This window comes from Natrix helvetica (genome assembly GCF_964273705.1).
Source record: "Natrix helvetica genome assembly, chromosome: 1".
Lineage (NCBI taxonomy): Eukaryota > Metazoa > Chordata > Lepidosauria > Squamata > Natricidae > Natrix > Natrix helvetica.
The window spans coordinates 258,934,817-258,952,959 of NC_138548.1; the positions used below are offsets into that span (position 1 = coordinate 258,934,817).

Below are 18,143 nucleotides of genomic sequence, written 5' to 3' on the forward strand. Positions count from 1 at the left end.
GGACTTCTCCAGGTGCCGTCCACTAAACAGTTCCGGGGGGCGACACCTAGGAGCAGAGCCTTCTCTGTGATGGGCCCAGCCCTGTGGAATGACCTCCCCCGTGACATCAGGATTACCTCCGATCTCCGCTCCTTCCGTGTAAAGCTTAAGACCCACCTTTTTGAACTATCTGGCCTGGCTCAACCGTAGTCTTTCTTATCCTCCTGACAGTCCTTTTAAATTTTAATTAATTGTGTTATTATTACGGGGTATTTTAATAGCTGGTTTTTAATATTCTGATTGTGATGTAATTGTTACCTCCTCCATGCATGTATGTCTCTGTATATGTGTGTATTTAGATGTTTATGTGTTTTTATGTTTTTATCTGTTTTACTGTACGCCGCCCCGAGTCCTTTGTGGAGAGGGAGCGGCTAACAAATTATTATTATTATTATTATTATTATTATTATTATTATTATTATTATTATTATTATTATTATTATTATTATTATTATTATTATTAGTTTGTTGGTTCTTTGTTTCTTATATCTTTTTTGCATTTTGCAACAAATGCAGTAGAATAATGTGATGGAGCCACATGTGTGAATCTATGTAATATAATATATGAATGCAAATATAGCTTGATTTATAAACTTATGAAAATAAAAATACCAATGCAATTTTGTTTGAAACTACCTTTCAAAATATCCTATCCATCAGCATTATGATATATATTATACCCTTCCAAGTAATTTTTAGTCCAGGTATAGCTAAGAATAGTAAAACATATTTTCTGTTTATTTACAATTGGTTCCAGTGCTTAGTCACAAAACTTTTTTTTTTTTTGGCTATTTGAGCCACTATTTTGTTGGGGATGGTGCTATACAAATAAAATAGGTCGCACTAAAATGCTGTCTAACTAAGAAATAAAAAGAAACTACATCAGTTGTACAAATCCAGTCCCCTATTTTGGTTTTGTAGAGCAGATCTGAGCATTTGACCGCCCCCAAGCCAGATCCAACCTTTTTGCTGACGTTGTTTGGCCCGCATGGGGTCAATTGGAAATTAGAAATCAAATATAAATAAGTACATGCCATGAACTTAATACAACAGCATTGCTTTGATTTTGAAGATGCCTGCTATATTCCCCCCCCCCCAATTTATGTAATTATGTGTATGCCTATGCCCTTTCACAGCCCAATTGATTTGAGCCTCCACAACAGTCCCAGTTTTACATGTGGCCCCTTGAGAAAATTAATTGCTCACCCCTCTTGTAGACGAAGCTTCTGATTCCATCTCTTATGTTAATCTAATGTAGTCCTGAATCTTCCAAACTAGGTACCTATATTTAAACTATCTAATGAGAACAAGCTAAGATCAAACTATGATTTCATGTCTTGCCTGGCATGTCTAACTAGAGTGTCTTTATAAATGTGAAAATTGCCTCTTTTTAAAAGAGAGAGTGGACAACACTTCCTCTTTCAAAGAGATACTAACTTCTTGGATCCAGTTGATCAGTTCTCTCTGTTATAAAGGCCTGACAGATAAGAATCACTGCAAGTTGAATTTCTCCAGTTGAATTTCTTCTCTATCAAAATCCTGAGGCTGCAAGATCAGAAAGAGATGCAGGGAATTAAAAAAGAAGTATTAAAATAACATTTTTGACTTTATCTAATATGTAATGCAAAGACACTTGCAAAATATTTTTGGGGATGCAATTTCCCTCTTTGTTCATAGAATGTCATGGATAACTATAGGTGCACATTGACTTATTGGTGAATTCCTGCTTATTCCTCTTTCTATCCTTAATTTTTTTACCTATTAAGGAGGGAGAATAGAACAGCTGCACTTTTAAAATGTTAATGGTAAGTGCTGTCTGTCTGGAAGCAGCCCAAGTCAAAATGAATTCAAGCGACCGATCAGCAAAACATTTTATGGATGACAGATTTGACTACAGAATTATAGACTTGGGCCACCAAGCTCCATAAACAAGAGATTTGTTACCAATTTCAAAAGTGCTGATGGACAGAAGAAATCAGTTATGTTTACCACAATTGCTAAGAGATGATAATAACTTTTTCAAGTCTGCTTCTAAGACTCAAATCCAATATGATATTAACAATTCTTATAAAGTGCATACTTGGCAGTGAATCTAGTCGATTAGGCATTAATTCAGAAAGTGAGAACTCCTTCCTCAGCTTAAAACTCAAAAATTCACCTCTGGATGTTGAGTATATTGCCATCTTGTTATTCTTTGATGTTTTGTTATAAGGTCGTTTCCTCAGTCCAATGTTTTGGTATAAGGTTGTTTCTTCATGACTGTTTTCTTTAAATTGTAATACCTGTTTTATCTCATTAGAAGCTATAAAATCTGTGGACATTTGGCAAAATTAATCTTATATCTGATGGTGTGATGTGAATCAAAAGCAGAACTTAATTCATTTATTGTTTTTAAAATACTTCTCTTCTTTTAGCTGTCTTCTAAGGTTTATGCTCAGTGAGCAGAAAGAACTCACTTTTGACTCCTGTTAATACTTTTTTTTCTGATTAGATTATTGAAATATTACCGTTTCCCTGAAAATAAGACTTCCCCGGATAATAAGCCAATCAAGTTTTTGAGCGCATGCACTAAAATAAGCCCTCCCCCGAAAATAAGCCCTCCCCAAAAATATTGCAGCACAGCAGCAGCCATGAGGTGACCATGCTCACCGCCTCCTGCACCTCAAAAATAATAAGACCTCCCCGAAAATAAGGCCAAGTGCTTATTTCAGGGGTCAAAAGAAAATAAGACACTGTCTTATTTTTGGGGAAACACGGTAATTACAGTAAATATATTTTTCAGGGAAATCTAAAAATAACAGCAGTCATCTAGAAATGTTTACTGACTTACCCGTTTTATCCTTTTAAAAATTCAAATACCAGGTCCACTGCTTAATAGCTTTTTCAAGACATTCTTCATGGATGCCCTCCCTTTTCTTTTACTGTATGTGTCATACGGTTTATGAATCACATCATAAGCATATCTCCAGACAAAGTGCACTTTGTGTATTTTAAGCCTTGCTATTTTGGAAACGATCTTGTGTCTAAGAATATAACTAATTAGAACTTGCAATCCTCTATATCAATGCTGAATTTTTAGTCTGCATTTTCATTCAACTTACTTATGTGTCAGGTCCTTGTGATAACTTCTCATGGCATTTACAGGTAGTCCTCAACTTCACAATTGAGGCCAAACTTTCTGTTGCTAAGCGAGATAGTTGTTAAGTGAATTTTGCCCCATTTTACAATCTTTTTTCCACAGTTGTTAAAGTGAATCATGCAGTTGTTAAGTTAGTAACCGGTTGTTAAGTGCATCTGGCTTCCCCGTTGACTTCGCTTGTCAGAAGGTCTCAAAAAGTGATGAGGGCAATCACTTGGGACAATATGACCATCATAAATATGAGTCAGTTACCAACTGCCTGAATTTTAATTATGTGACAATGGGGATGCTGCATCAATCATAAATGTGAAAATTTTTGAATGGTCCCTAAATGAATTATAAGTCAAGGAATACCTGTACATATAGATACTCAGATATGTTCAATTTATTCTAAGTTGTACTATTCTCTTCAAAATGGGTGATTCTATTTTTCTTTTTCTTATATGGAGACCCTGCGGTTACTTGTAGCTTAACGCAGCAATAGCATCCCCTAACAATCCAAATGCTCCCCCTTATTCACACAAACTTTTCTTCAACTCACCCATAAATGAAACAGCCTTAAATTGTCACTATTATTATATCAGAATATGCCCTTTTTCTCCTTTATAACAAAATAAAATAGTTTTTACCCTTTATTATATCAGCATCAAAGTGTGTACAATGTGTAACATTTTGTCACTTGAGGCACCCACTGTTATAGATATCACCAGAGGAGTTCCTTATGAATGCTAGCTAGCCCCCACCTAGCTAGCCCCACCTTTCCAGGATGGCTCTGTCTTTTTGCACATGCACACACCCTTTACTTAAAATTTAACATCTTCTCCCTCCTTATTTTTAAGCTTCCAACAAGGTGGAATAAAGAAAACCAGACTTCCTCTATTTTATCTGAGAAAGAAAAATAGGACCTCATTTGTGCAGGTCCTTATCACCAGCACTCTGGAAAGCCCAGATTTCCACTATTTTATCTGGAGAAGAGGAAGTCTGCTTGTGCAATTCAATATTAAAATGCTCTGAAACGCCATAAGTTGTGATTTTCACCTTAAGATGCATTACGCCCACTTTTTCTTGTTGCACTGTTTAGAAAATAATGAAAGACTATTGAAGGGAGCCTTTGTTGTTTATTTGTGCCTTTCCCTCCATTATCTGTGCCTATCACTCTCCCATTTCCCTATAGAAAATGGGGAAATAAACATGTTTTGTACATAATCAAAACTGGAGGTGAAAATGTATCATCTTGCCAATAGCATTAGCCACACTCACTAAACAGGCAACATAATTTGACAGTGACGTGGAACAAATATTATAGGTAGGTTATGGACTAATAATGGAGATAGTATATACTAGTGATGGCTAATCTTTTTGCCTTCGCGTGCCAAAAGCGGGGGAAGCGCAGGGGTGTTGTGCACAGGCATGCCCATACCCAAAATTCTATGCACACAGCCCTCCTGTGCACATGCACATGCGACCCCCCCCGCGCACATATACATGCAACCCCTGGCCTCCCCCTGCTTTTAGCGCGCGATGGACCTGTTTTTCACTCTCCTCAGGCTCCAGAGGTTTTCAAAGAGCCTGGGGAGGGCGAAAATGGACTTCTCCCCCCGGCGGCCCTCCGGAGGGCAAAAAATGCCCCTACCGGAAGTCCATTCCCAAACTTCCGGCTTGTGCATTGGGTTGTTTTTCACCCTCTGAAGCCTCCTGAAGCATCCAGAGGGCAAAAAACGACCAAAAATGAAGGCCGAAGTCAGCTGGCCAGCGCGCGTGCCCTAACAAATGGCTCCACATGCCACCTATGGCATGCGTGCCATAGGTTCACCATCATGGGTATATACTGTATCACCATTGTCTTATACCAGGGGTGTCAAACTCACATCCTCACGTCGTTGTCTTGTGACATATTGCAACTTTCTTCCCCTTCACTAAACCAGTCGTTGGCATGTTTGATGAGTTTGATGGCCCTGTCTTATACTAAAGACCATTACAAGCAAAATTGATGCTTAAGATTTGTTGAGCTTTTAGTGATGTTATATAATTATATAATATAAAGATAATCAAAAGGTCTGATGAACTGTATAATAGAACTTAAGAAATGAATAATATTTGTATATATTTCTCTTCTGGTTAGAAGGCCTTTTAATACAGAATCTGGGTCTGCCTGATATTTGGTGCCCCTTCGTTTATAAGATGAGAAAACTGAGCTGGTATAGTTGGTTTACAGTTTCTCATTCCATCTTTCTCTGGGACAGGAAGAAAGCAAGACAATTACATGATTAGGACTACATTAATACACACCATCAGCTGCTTTAATTTATTCTTGAGATATGCAAGACACGCAGAAGAATTTTTTGTCTATTTTTGATCAGCAGCTGTTCTTGAAAACACTGAAGTTAAAAAAAGAGCAAAGAAAAGCGATTGGGATCAATGATTTTTTTTTCATGGACAATACAAATATCTTCTTTATAATGACATATTAGAAAATACATATGGGAGTCTAGATTTTTATACTTTAAAATATTTCCTATGGTCATGTATATTGATTTGTTCAAATTAAATTGCTGCCTGGTAGGATAAATTCAGCACTGGGTACTAATCCTTATTTTCCTCCAAAGTATATGGAGTTGGCTCTGCATATGATAACAGCTCCTAGGAAACCATACATCTTTATTCTTCTTGCTTGGAACTATATATAATTCCATCTTTACAACAATGATAGACTCAGCTACAGGTAGTCCTTGGTGTATAACCATCACTTAGCAACTGTTTGAAGTTACAATAGACATAAAAAAGGCACTTACAACCCAGATTCGAAATTCTAATGGTTACCCCCCTCTAACAGTCAAATTATTGTATTTTGAGCACTCACCAGACACTTCACATTTGACCACAATTTACAGCATTTACTTCCAGTTCCTGGCAAAAAACACCCATTGCAAACAATTAGTTTGCTGAACAATCGCAGCATTTGCTTAAGGACCACCATGTTGACTTTGACTATATTAAGCATTTGCTTAAGGACCGCCGAAAAAAGGAGCGGTTACATGATGACCCTTTATCAATCAGCGTGACTTACAACCTTAATTCCAGGCTCAATCACCGTTGTAAGTCAAGGATCACCCGTATTAGAGTACTGATTTGGATCAATGTCAAAAAATAATGTAAAAATAAAAGTTAATAATGACTTTAATTGAATCTGGGAATCATTTATTAAAGGGTCTGAAAGCTGTTCCCTTGGATCAGCCTTAGGCTGGCATATACAATACAATACAATAGTAAAGTTGGAAGGGACCTTGGAGGTCTTCTAGTACAACCCCCTGCCTAGGCAAGAAACCCTATACCGTTTCAGACAAATGGCTATCCAACATCTTCTTAAAGACTTCCAATGTTGGGGCATTCACAACTTCTGGAGGCAAGTTGTTCCACTGATTAATTGTTCTCACTGTCAGGAAATTTCTCCTCAGTTCTAAGTTGCTTCTCTCCTTGATTAGTTTCCACCCATTGCTTCTTGTTCTACCCTCAGGTGCCTTGGAGAATAGTTTGACTCCCTCTTCTTTGTGGCAACCCCTGAGATATTGGAACACTGCTATCATGTCTCCCCTAGTCCTTCTTTCTCTTAAGCTAAACATGCCCAGTTCCTGCAATCGTTCTTCATATGTTTTAGTCTCCAGTCCCCTAATCATCTTTGTTGCTCTTCTCTGCACTCTTTCTAGAGTCTCCACATCTTTTTTACATTGTGGCGACCAGAACTGAATGCAGTATTCCAAGTGTGGCCTTACCAAGGCATTATAAAGTGGTATTAACACTTCACGTGATCTTGATTCTATCCCTCTGTTTATGCAGCCTAGAACTGTGTTGGCTTTTTTGGCAGCTGCTGCACACTGCTGGCTCATATTTAAATGGTTGTCCACTAGGACTCCAAGAACCCTTTCACAGTTACTACTACCGAGCAAGGTATCATCTATACTGTACCTGTACATTCCGTTTTTGTTGCCTAAATGTAGAACCTTACTCTTTTCACCATTGAATTTCATTTTATTAGATAGTGCCCAATGTTCAAGTTTGTCAAGATCCTTCTGTATCTTAAGCCTATCTTCTGGAGTGTTGGCTATTCCTGCCAGCTTGGTGTCATCTGCAAATTTGTTGAGTTCCCCATTTATTCCCTCATTCAAATCATTGATGAAGAGGTTGAAGAGTACTGGGCCTAAAACAGAGCCTTGGGATACTCCACTGCATACTTCCCTCCATGTAGATGCCGTTCCATTGAGGACTACACGTTGAGTGCGGTTGGTCAGCCAGTTACGAATCCATCTGGTGGTGATGCTGTCTAACCCACATTATTCTACTTTATCTAGTAGTAGGTTATGGTCTACCTTATCAAAAGCCTTACTGAAGTCCAAGTAAACTATATTGACGGCATTCCTCTGGTCCACTAATTTTGTCACATTATCAAAGAATGCAATAAGATTAGTCTGGCATGATCTGATTTTGACAAATCCATGTTGGCTTTTGGCTATTACTTTGTTTGCTTCTAGGTGTTCGCAAATTCGTTGCTTGATTATTTTTTCCAGAATCTTTCCTGGTATTGAGGTCAGGCTGATAGGTCTGTAGTTTCCTGGATCTATCTATAACCCATAATGTATGTTTAATGTTTGTTTTGTGAGTTTCTGCAAGTTTTATTATTAAAGTTAAATCTATATTAAAAGACTGAATAATATCATTTGAAGATTCAGCATTCTGATGACACATAGCTACCCTATTTTTCTTTATGCTGGAAACTATAGCAACCTATTTCACAAAGAGATAGGTTGGGCTGTGAGTGACAAGGCTAAAAACTAATCACCTCGTGGGGTGTGAATTATAGTTAATTCAAAATTAAAATTTGGAATTCTGCAATGCTACTCCAGTACTTTAACACTACAACACAGTGGCTTGATCGGTCCTTGACTGTATTAAGAGATGTGATGACAGACAACAAAGTGAAACTTGAGCCAAACAAGATGAAAGTGCTATTATTGAACAGATTACCTATGGAAATGATAGCATTCAATATATTTTCAGTTTAAGTTCATAGTTTTGGATTTGCTTCTAGATCCATTTATATTATTAGAAATGTAAGTGTTTTCCACAGTACAAAATCAACATTTGTGGATGCCACTGAGTATGGGTATTCGATAGGGTCATCAATATCCCAGGACATCATACATTGTTTCAAAAAAACACATTACACTGTGGTTTTATAGATTTTTGCAATACTAGATCAGGCAAGGTAGGCCCATTTATTAAGCAGTACTATGCAGACCTGATAAGTATTTGCCCTTTGGAAGCTTGGAGGTTTTTGTCCCTGACCCTCCTGGAATTTTACAAATCCTTCAACAACTGAATGTCCCCTGGGAATGATCCTATAGCAGTGATGGTGAACCTTTTAGGCACCGATTGCCCAAACTGCACGCACAGCATACCCAAACTAAAAGGTGTACATGTGCGCGCGAATGTGTGCATCAGGGTTCAGATCCCATTCCAATCGGTACGGTTGGAACGGGCCTGGCGGCGTCCACATGGACATGCGCACTGCGCGCATGCGTCTTACCGCCTCCGCAAGCCTCCAGATTCCATTCCAACCAGTATGGTTCTGGATCCAGTTACAACCGGTACGGTTGAAACGGGGCCAGTGGCATCCACATGGACACAAGCAGCACGTGCATGTGTCTTATTGCCTCCACGATGCTCCAGTTGCTCAATGGAGCATCGCACAGGCGCTGTACGTGCCATGTGCTTGCGCGGAAGCCTTAAAAGACAGGTAAGGAGCGCAGGTGGGTGGGCCCTCTGGAGCGCCGTACCGGAATGGTATCCAGTGCTCCGGGCAGGCCCATATCAGGATGTACCTCCTGCAACCCACCATTGGTGTGCATGCACAGATATGCATGAACACGTGCATGTGCAAACATGCATATGTGCAGATGTACACGCATATGAGCCAGAGACCCTAAGACCAGATGGCTGGCAGGAGACTGGGCATCCCAACACTGGCAGTGTGGCAAGAAGTAAGATCTTTTTCTTTTGTGAGCTTCTGTTTCGTTTGCAGGGAAAAAGAAGCTCACGAAAGAAATGCCACAGAGATCTGACCTGGGGCAACGGTGTGCATGCCAGCAGAGAGGGCTCTGTGTGCTACCTGTGGCACGTATGCCATAGTTTTGCCATCACAGCTATATAGGTTAGGTGAGCTTGTTGAAAGAAATGTCCTTCTGGGTTCGGCTCCAAGTGGGGAAAAAGACTCTGGAAACATGGGGGCTGCTTGGAAAGATGGTTTAATGGTGGACCGGCTCACATGGCTTGAGTCCTGAACAGAAAAGGTGATCACATGCTTCAATGTTGGGGAGAAGAAGAGAAGGGAGGACTGAGATGCTGAGTCCCTGGTTTTATGCCCTCTCTGGCCTTTGATCTTGAGCTTGTCTTCTGATTGGTTGTCAGACTCCCATGGAGCCATGCAGGGGCAACTCTCTAGGCTGCATTTTGAATCCAGGTTTGGTTAAATTCTCAGATGCCATTTGGTGAGTTGGGTAAAGGGCCAATATTATCATGCCTTAATCCCATCCCCCTGGAGCTGAAGGGGAGACTCTTTATTATGTAAAGTGGACTGGCTTGGCCTTCTTAATGGCCCCTTCACAAAGTGGGTGGAGGCAGGAAGCTACAGGGAGGTATTCTCAATTTAAAACATGTTTCTTCCTTTTCACATCCAGGAAAATATAATATTCTGCCTTTTCAATATTTCCTAGGATATTTCATTTTTCTGGGAGAGGGATGGGTGATAGCTTTCCACAAGCTTGACATTAAGTTCTGTTGATTTTAAATGTTGTGTTCACCTACAGTCACAACTGAAATATTGGGCACCTCTTCAAATTAATATTACAAAGAAAATGTTGCCTAGGTACAGTTATTGTGTTAATATTGTTTTTAATTTTCTATTTGTCTCTGATCCAGATATGATTTCAGAGGTTTTAACAGAAGCACAACATGAGGCAAGAGGAAATCAGGTAATGGCAAATAACTTCCAAAATCTTGCCAAGAAAGCTGCAGTGACTTGTCCAGGCAGCCTCTAGGAGTCAAGGTACAAAAAAAATGAGGCAGTTTTTTTTGAGCAGCTTCTTTCTGGCAACTTGCTTTGGGATATTAAAAGGGAAGCAAATGTATTTATGATTACCAAGGAGGTACTTCTAAATCAGTGTTTCTCAAACTTGGCGACTTTAAGTCCTGTGGACTTCAACTCCCAGAATTCCCCAGCCAGCTATGCTGGCTGGGGGATTCTGGGAGTTGAAGTCCACAGGACTTAAAGTCGCCAAGTTTGAGAAACACTGTTCTAAATGCTTTTCAGGCTGCCTTAAATTTCAAAATAATTTGATTGCAGTGATAGATATTTTGTGGGCATTAGGGATTTGCTTCTCTGCTTCAGGTAACTAATAACTGGCTTTCCATGTAAGATTATAACTTGAATTCAGTTTTAGTTGCTAGCTGCCTTGGATTATGTAAATCTGCAGATAGTATAGGTGTGAATGTCCATGATGTTAAATGCCACTTCCTTATCAGTAGTGTATTGAGTTTTATAGTTAACCTATTACTTTCAGACGTGGGTCACCCTTATCATTAGTGATTGTTAGCAATAAATGACATTTATTAGAACAGTATTTCAAAATGTTCTCTTGTATTTTGTACCATTGTCATAACCACCCAGTGGAACACCTGCTTTCCCCAGTTGCTGCCCTCCCGATGTGTTTGATTTCCAACTTCCCCAATTCCCCATCTAACGAAATTCCATTCATAGGGCACCAGATTGAAGAAACTGGCATAACATGAGCGAAACTGAGACGTTGCAAGGTTCTCTGAATCTTGGCTGGCTTAAGGTTTAAGAAAACCTGAGTTTCTGAGTGGAGTTGATTAATTGAATGGCAATGACCGGAGGGGGGGTTCGACGTTTTCTGGAAAGGTTTTAATAAAAGAGGTCGAGCCGCCAGCCTCTAGAATTCAGAAGGAAAAGAACCGTTGACAGAAAAGCAATTGCATATCTCCTTCGCTCTTAAGGTAGAAGGCGGACTCTCGGCAACCGTTACTTCCCCATGTGTGACGCACGCCGCGTCTTCATTGGCGCAGCATTCGAAAGGTTTCGGCTGCAATTGGAGAAAGCAGGATAAAGAGGCGGGCTTTCGAGAGAGAATGTTGTGGCAAGCTCTGGAAGATTCCTCCGCCCGCCATATAAACTTGGAAAGGGAAGTGCCTCCTAAATTACAGCTTGGGGAGACGAGCGAGCGAGTGGGGTAGGTGGCCGGCTACTGAGGGAGTTGCGAAGGGCGATGGGGAAAGATTATTATCGCATCCTGGGCCTGAGCCGCGGGGCTAGCGACGATGACATTAAGAAGGCGTATCGTAAGCAGGCGCTGCGCTACCATCCCGACAAGAATAAGGACCCTGGCGCAGAGGAGCGCTTCAAAGAAATCGCCGAGGCGTACGATGTGTTGAGCGACCCGAAAAAGCGCGACATTTTCGACAAGTTCGGCGAGGAAGGTGCGTGCCGAGAGAGACCCGACAGGCCGCGGGGGGAGGGAAGTCGTGTGAACGGCCGGAGGGGAATTCGAGTCTGCGATGCATGGGGTGCGGGGGATGTCTACAACACGTTGTCGTTTATCCGAGTTTACGGGGAGGGGGGATCTAATTTGTTAAGAATCGAACTCTCTTTAAACTAGCGAAGCTGCCTTCGTGTGCTACTTGTCTTTCCTGTATTCTCTTAAGAAGGAAATTGAAATGACCGGGCTCGCGGCGTAAATCGCAGGACGCAAGGGGAGGGAGGAAAAAAAAAACAAATTAACTGGTCGGTAGGCCAGGGAAGCAGAATTGAATCGCCCCCGTTGAATTTTTTTTTATCACGGAAGCGAATGAAACTTCAAAGTGAAAAGGCTGTACTCGGGCAGGGGACTTGAATGAATTTTTTTTCCAGCTTTGAAATATTTTTATCTTTAACATTTGCTTAAGCCAAAGAATGACGACCTACCTTCGGCTGCACGTTTCTCTGATATTAAAATTTTCATTCTATTTCCCTCGATTGCTAATAATCTTGCCCCCACCCTGAAAGGATAGCTGCTAACTTTCCAGTTTGCTACTATTATAATTGTCAGATCTAGCTTTTAGGTCCCATTAATAGACTTTTCCCAGCGGCTGTGGAAAACGACCGTGTTGGGACTAATTTCCCAAGGAAGGGGAAGGGAGGGCAAAATAATGGAGAACAAGTTCTTTTACTCTCCATTCTGGAAACTGGCCAGATGAGTTGCCATCTTTGAATTGTTCTGATTGTGTAAAGGTCACTCCTCAAAAATCCACCATTACTTTACAGGTTCTTCCTGTCTAGTAGGAAGCTACTTTGAGCCAGGTGGAAATGCTTTGGGTAGGAAGCTGCAAAATAATGTATTAAAATTAGAATTTCTCCTGTTTCTAATGATTTTATGTACACTAATAAAGATTGCTAAGTGTATACTTTCTGTCAACTTCTATCTTGTGGCATGTATGTTTTAAAGAGCATCATTCCATCTCTAGTATTTATAAAACATAGCATTTAAAACAGACATTCTTACTATACAATTTGTACAGATTTGGGACAGCTTTTTAGTACTGGCTTTCATTGTCTTACTTATATTCGTAATAAATACTAAGCAATTTTCCTCAGAAGACGTCGTAAAATATGTATTCACTGCATATATTTGGGTTGCATGACAAGCTGTCTAAGATAGGTGGAGCCTTTCCTGCAAAGTCTTCTAGTAGTAGCTAGAATATTCTAGTATATTCTTATGCTAGTGTCCTTTCCAATAGTATTTTATTTGTGCTGAGCAGATTTTTTCCATAATTCTTAAAATATACCTATTGCTTTATCGTTGAGGTAAAAATGAATGATAATTTGTGTTGTATCGATAATAACGTTCAGTTCAGGAGAGTATTATAGACTGAAACACTTGAAAAGGTGTTTTGCTGATTTTATACAGTTGAATCATGAACATGATGAAAAGGGAAATTGTGAGAGAAAAATGGAGGTGAAAATTTGAGGCATTTCTAAGATTAGTCCTATTTGACGTTCTCAAGTACTAAAAAGAAACAATGTAACATGAGACATTGAACATAAGTATTATTGGATGAATATTACATTTTTATGTTTTCTATATTTCAGGATTAAAAGGTGGTGGTCCCAGTTGTAGTGGAGGAGGTCCCAATGGTACTTCTTTCACTTACACCTTCCATGGCGATCCTCATGCCATGTTTGCACAGTTCTTCGGTGGACGGAATCCTTTTGATAACTTTTTTGGTCAGAGGAATGGAGATGATGACATGGATGTTGACGATCCTTTTTCAACTTTTCAAAACTTTGAAAATATTGGTTTTACTCGCAGTCGTGGGGGACATGAAAACATCCGCAAAAAACAAGATCCTCCAATCATCCATGAGTTGAGGGTGTCGTTGGAGGAAATTTACACAGGTTGCACCAAGAAAATGAAAATTTCACACAAGCGTCTCAATCCAGATGGGAAAAGCACACGCAGTGAGGATAAGATTTTAACAATAGAAGTAAAACGAGGGTGGAAAGAAGGAACTAAGATCACATTCCCCAAAGAAGGAGACCAAACACCAATCAACATTCCAGCTGATATAGTTTTTGTTCTAAAGGACAAGCCACACAACATTTTTAAGAGAGATGGGTCTGATATTGTATACCCAGCTAAGATCAGCCTCCGTGAGGTAAGTTGAAAAGCTACATTTTGTTATTTGAAAGATAGACTAGGTAATAAAATGTCTGAATTACTGCATTTTACAATAGATAAAAGTTTAATTCGGATAATCCATATATAACTAATAATAGACTTGTTGCAAATTTAAATAGCCCATAAGAGTATATAGTCTCAAGCCACTGACAGCATTATGGAACACATGCAGGAAGCATGCTTCATATTGCTGTCGTAGTTTTAACAGAAACATTGAAGTATATTGGTATATATGTGGCATTCAGTTTTTTGGCATTTTCTCTTATCATGAAATCTTATTGAAATTTAAAGTCATTGTCAAATGAAAATAGTTTTCATTCCCTGGTTTTTCTCATTTGTAAAAAACATACTGATTTATGTGGTTTATTTTTATATACAGGCTTTGTGTGGCTGCACTGTGAATACACCAACATTAGATGGTAGAACCATACCAATGATATTCAAAGATGTCATTAAACCTGGCATGAAGCGAAGAATTCCCGGAGAAGGCCTTCCATTTCCCAAGAATCTAAATCAGCGAGGGGATCTTATTATTGAATTTGATGTAAGATTCCCAGACAGAATTCCACAGTCTTCCAAAAGCGTCCTAGAACAGATCTTGCCAATATAATAAGACTGGCACTGACTGGACTGCACTACCTCTATTATGGAGGATTACACACTGGAATCAAGATTTCAGGGTTTGTTTTGGCAGTGGACATGAGAGTAAAATTGCACTGCTAAATGACTTTAGACCCAGATTGCCTTTGCTCATAGCATTTATAACCAGGAGCATTTGCTGAAAGAAACAGAAAAACATCTCAAAAAATTGAATCTGAGTATGGCAACCAGTCATGATCTCTGCATCTATTTGACAAGCCCTAGTTCAGGCCATGCCCATACAGATTCTCATTAGAAAAAAAAATGACACTAAAATCTAAACTGGACTTCAGAAGTAAACATCTTCGATCTCTTGTCTATGTTGTATTGTGTTGTCTTTGTCTTTTACATTATTTCCTGAAGGAGGATAGGCTATTTTTAGTAAATATTCAGATTTCCAGCTTCCTTGATATTCCTATGGTACTATTTAAATAGTACCAAATGCTGACATTCTGGAAAGTTGTTCATATAGCCATAAAAATAATTTGCCTCTTTCAGAAAGTTGAATGGAATAGGGCTTTTTCTAATACCAGGTAGCTCTTGAACGCATGCAAAAAAAAATTACAGGAAACCACCTGATTTACAGACTTGCCAGATAATGTTTTTCTATACAGACGTATTTATATGTCCTGCTAGAGGGCTTGGTCTAAAAGAATTGAATGTATCAAGTCTATCATATTTACAGTTGAAAATTTTAATAAAAAGACTGGAGTCTTGCTTATTGATATATATACTTAAAGTATTTGTTTTTCTCCTATTATTATTAAACATTTGGTAAATTAATTAAATGATGATTGCTGCAAATTGACAAAACAGCAGATACTACACATGAATTGTTACTGTTTTCTATCATAGGAAAAAGACATTGTAATTCTAAACCTTATTTTCTTAAAGAAATTAAACATTTGTTTTGTTCAGATTGAATAACCAAGGGTAAGGAGAAATACTCTTTATTGTAATTAGAATATGGCTGTAGCTATCTAATGAGGTATGCAGATTTTCTGCTGCCAAGTGTTTTGAACAGAAATCATACCAGGCTCTTTGATCTTTCAGGAGGATTATTGCCGAAAAGAAGTAGAGATGGTTAAGAAATCCAGCCAATTCTTTAAAAAATATACATTGTTTCATATACCCAATTAGATTATTGGTAATCTAAGACTTGACTGGTTTGGGAGGACAAGATTGTCATTTGTAGACAGCTAACATTCTAATACTAAAAATATTGTAAGGATTTAATAAATACAAATTCCAAAGTGTCATATTTGATATCAATATCAAAGTAAAACCTTATGTCTCTTCTTTAAGATGGTATACATGCTTTATATAACATGAACTTTTGGATATTTAATTGGTTTAATGACAGATTATTGCGTTGAGAGAAATTAATGAACAAAGATATGTTGGTCTTCCAGCTGTAGAATGTACAGCAACAATACTTCCATCATACAAGTTGTTGGTGAGTTCATCAAGTTGGTGAAGTGCCAGTATGCATGACATCCTATTTAAGTTTGTACAATGGAACTGGGTGGAGGAGACATGTGGTGAAATACATTTCTCATAGCTTGGGGTGGGCCATAATATTATTGTTGATAATATAACAATAGCCAGTTTGGTCTAGACTCTAGTGGTTAAGGCTAAAGGGGTGGGGGGACTTCTGATCCCACCTTAGCTATGAAAGCTGATCTTTGGCCAGTCACTGTCTCTTGGCCCATCCCTCCCAGGATGATGGTTGTGGGGAAAAATAGGAGGAAGAAGATATGTTGGGATATGTTTGCCGCTTTGAGTTATTTGTAAAAATAATAAAGGGATACAAATAAGGTAGATATATAAAATACAACTTTTTTTAAACCCCAAGCATGCAAATGGCAATCATCTGACCACAGGACACTAAATGGTCATAAGTGTGACTAGCAATTAAGTTACTTTTTCAGCACTATCATAGCTTTAATCACTAAACGGGGCGGTTAACCTAAATTACCTATAACTTATCTAAAATATCTCAACTGTTTATTTGTGGGTGTACAATATTTCAGTGATACATATCATCCTGTAAACAGGCCCTACCCAAAAGTCTTTTCTGCTATGCCTAACTCTTCAGTGAGATACTGAACTTTCCAATTTGAATTTGACTCCAGGTGACCACATGGATCATGTAGTTGCTTAGCATCAGGGAAATGATTTGCCACTAACATCTGTTTTTTCTTTGTTTTTTCAGCCTATTTTACAGGCATATGGTTTCCTGGTGGTCTCAAAGTATAAACCTAGTCTAATTGTTAATTTTTTAAAGGCCACTATAGTACCTTTCCCAATAGCTTTTGTTTAGACTAGAAACTGAGCTACAGTAAGGAATTTTTCTAGCTATTATTTTACACTAACTGGTATTTAGGGTATAATTGCCAAAGAACTTGAAGCTTGTGCTAAATCTGGTTCAGAGTTTTTGAGGCTTAGATTGATGGGGATGTATACATGCATATTACTGCTTCATAAACTGGAAAGAGTATATAGACAAAAAGAATTTGTACAAAGCATTTAAAAGCCTAAGTAAATTATTTTGGGCATGCCAAAAGAAATATACTTGTAAATGGTGGTGTTAAGATACATTTCAACTACGGGTATAGACTTGTTTTTATGTCCAATGTATATGGTATGCACATACAGAAGCTGAAGTACCTGAATTATGCTGTTGATTTTATTGTATGTACAATGACCATACATGACAGCTGTGCATTAAAAATACTTCGCATGTGAGTTGTCATTACAGGAAACATTCCCAATGAAAAAGGGATAAAAGACTTAAGTAGAATTAAATATCTAAAATCAAAACTCTACAAAATAACAGGTTCCAACAAGTTATTAGGCTAACTCCAACTCATCTGTAGTTCAGTATATGCAATTTATTGTTCTGCATCCTGAACAATCTCAGAAGTAGTTAAGGCTATCATTAGTTACTGGCCAAAACATCCTGCCCAATTCAAAGTCCTACTATTAACCTTTAGAATCTCAAATTTCCTGGATATCAGGTTAATGGTCACTACATGTTTCTCTGGTTGGCTACTGAAATCATCTGAAATCTCAGTTCATCTATCAAGTTTTTAAAAATGGCTACTAGAGTGAGCTTTTCATTAGTACTTACAGGGGTTTTTTGCCCCTGCAGAGAGACTTACTGGCAGTTCAGGCCCATTGAAAAATTTCATTTTCCCAAGCTTTTAAGCATCTAAATATTATTTAAAATATTAGTTTTCTGATATTCACTTTTAGGTATAAGCTTGTATTTTTATATTGTGATTCTTTTTGTACTTGCAAAGCTAAGTAAATGTTTGCTATGTTATGATGCAGTAAAGCAAACAACTCTGCAGGCTTCAGCAGGTCTGGGGCAAGGCAAAAATATCCGTTTTTGCGGGGAAGGGGGGAAAGGGTGAAAAATGGGCCATTTTTGCAAAAACAGGCTTTTTGCCACCCAGCTCTGCTGAAGCCTGCAGAGTGCTGCTGGGAGCTGAGGGAAGGCAAAAACTTTTTTTTTCTTACCTCTTCAAAATCTTGGT

General features: G+C 38.6%; 1 protein-coding gene across 1 annotated transcript; it reads left to right on the forward strand.

The window, feature by feature from the left end:
* The first annotated feature begins 11,361 nt into the window (after positions 1-11,361).
* On the forward strand, positions 11,362-15,340 carry DNAJB1 (DnaJ heat shock protein family (Hsp40) member B1). Its single transcript, XM_081965549.1, has 3 exons — positions 11,362-11,725; positions 13,374-13,939; positions 14,342-15,340. The coding sequence occupies exons 1-3, from the start codon at positions 11,515-11,517 to the stop codon at positions 14,570-14,572; spliced, it is 1,008 nt and encodes a 335-aa protein (XP_081821675.1). The 5' UTR covers positions 11,362-11,514; the 3' UTR covers positions 14,573-15,340.
* Positions 15,341-18,143: the final 2,803 nt, after the last annotated feature.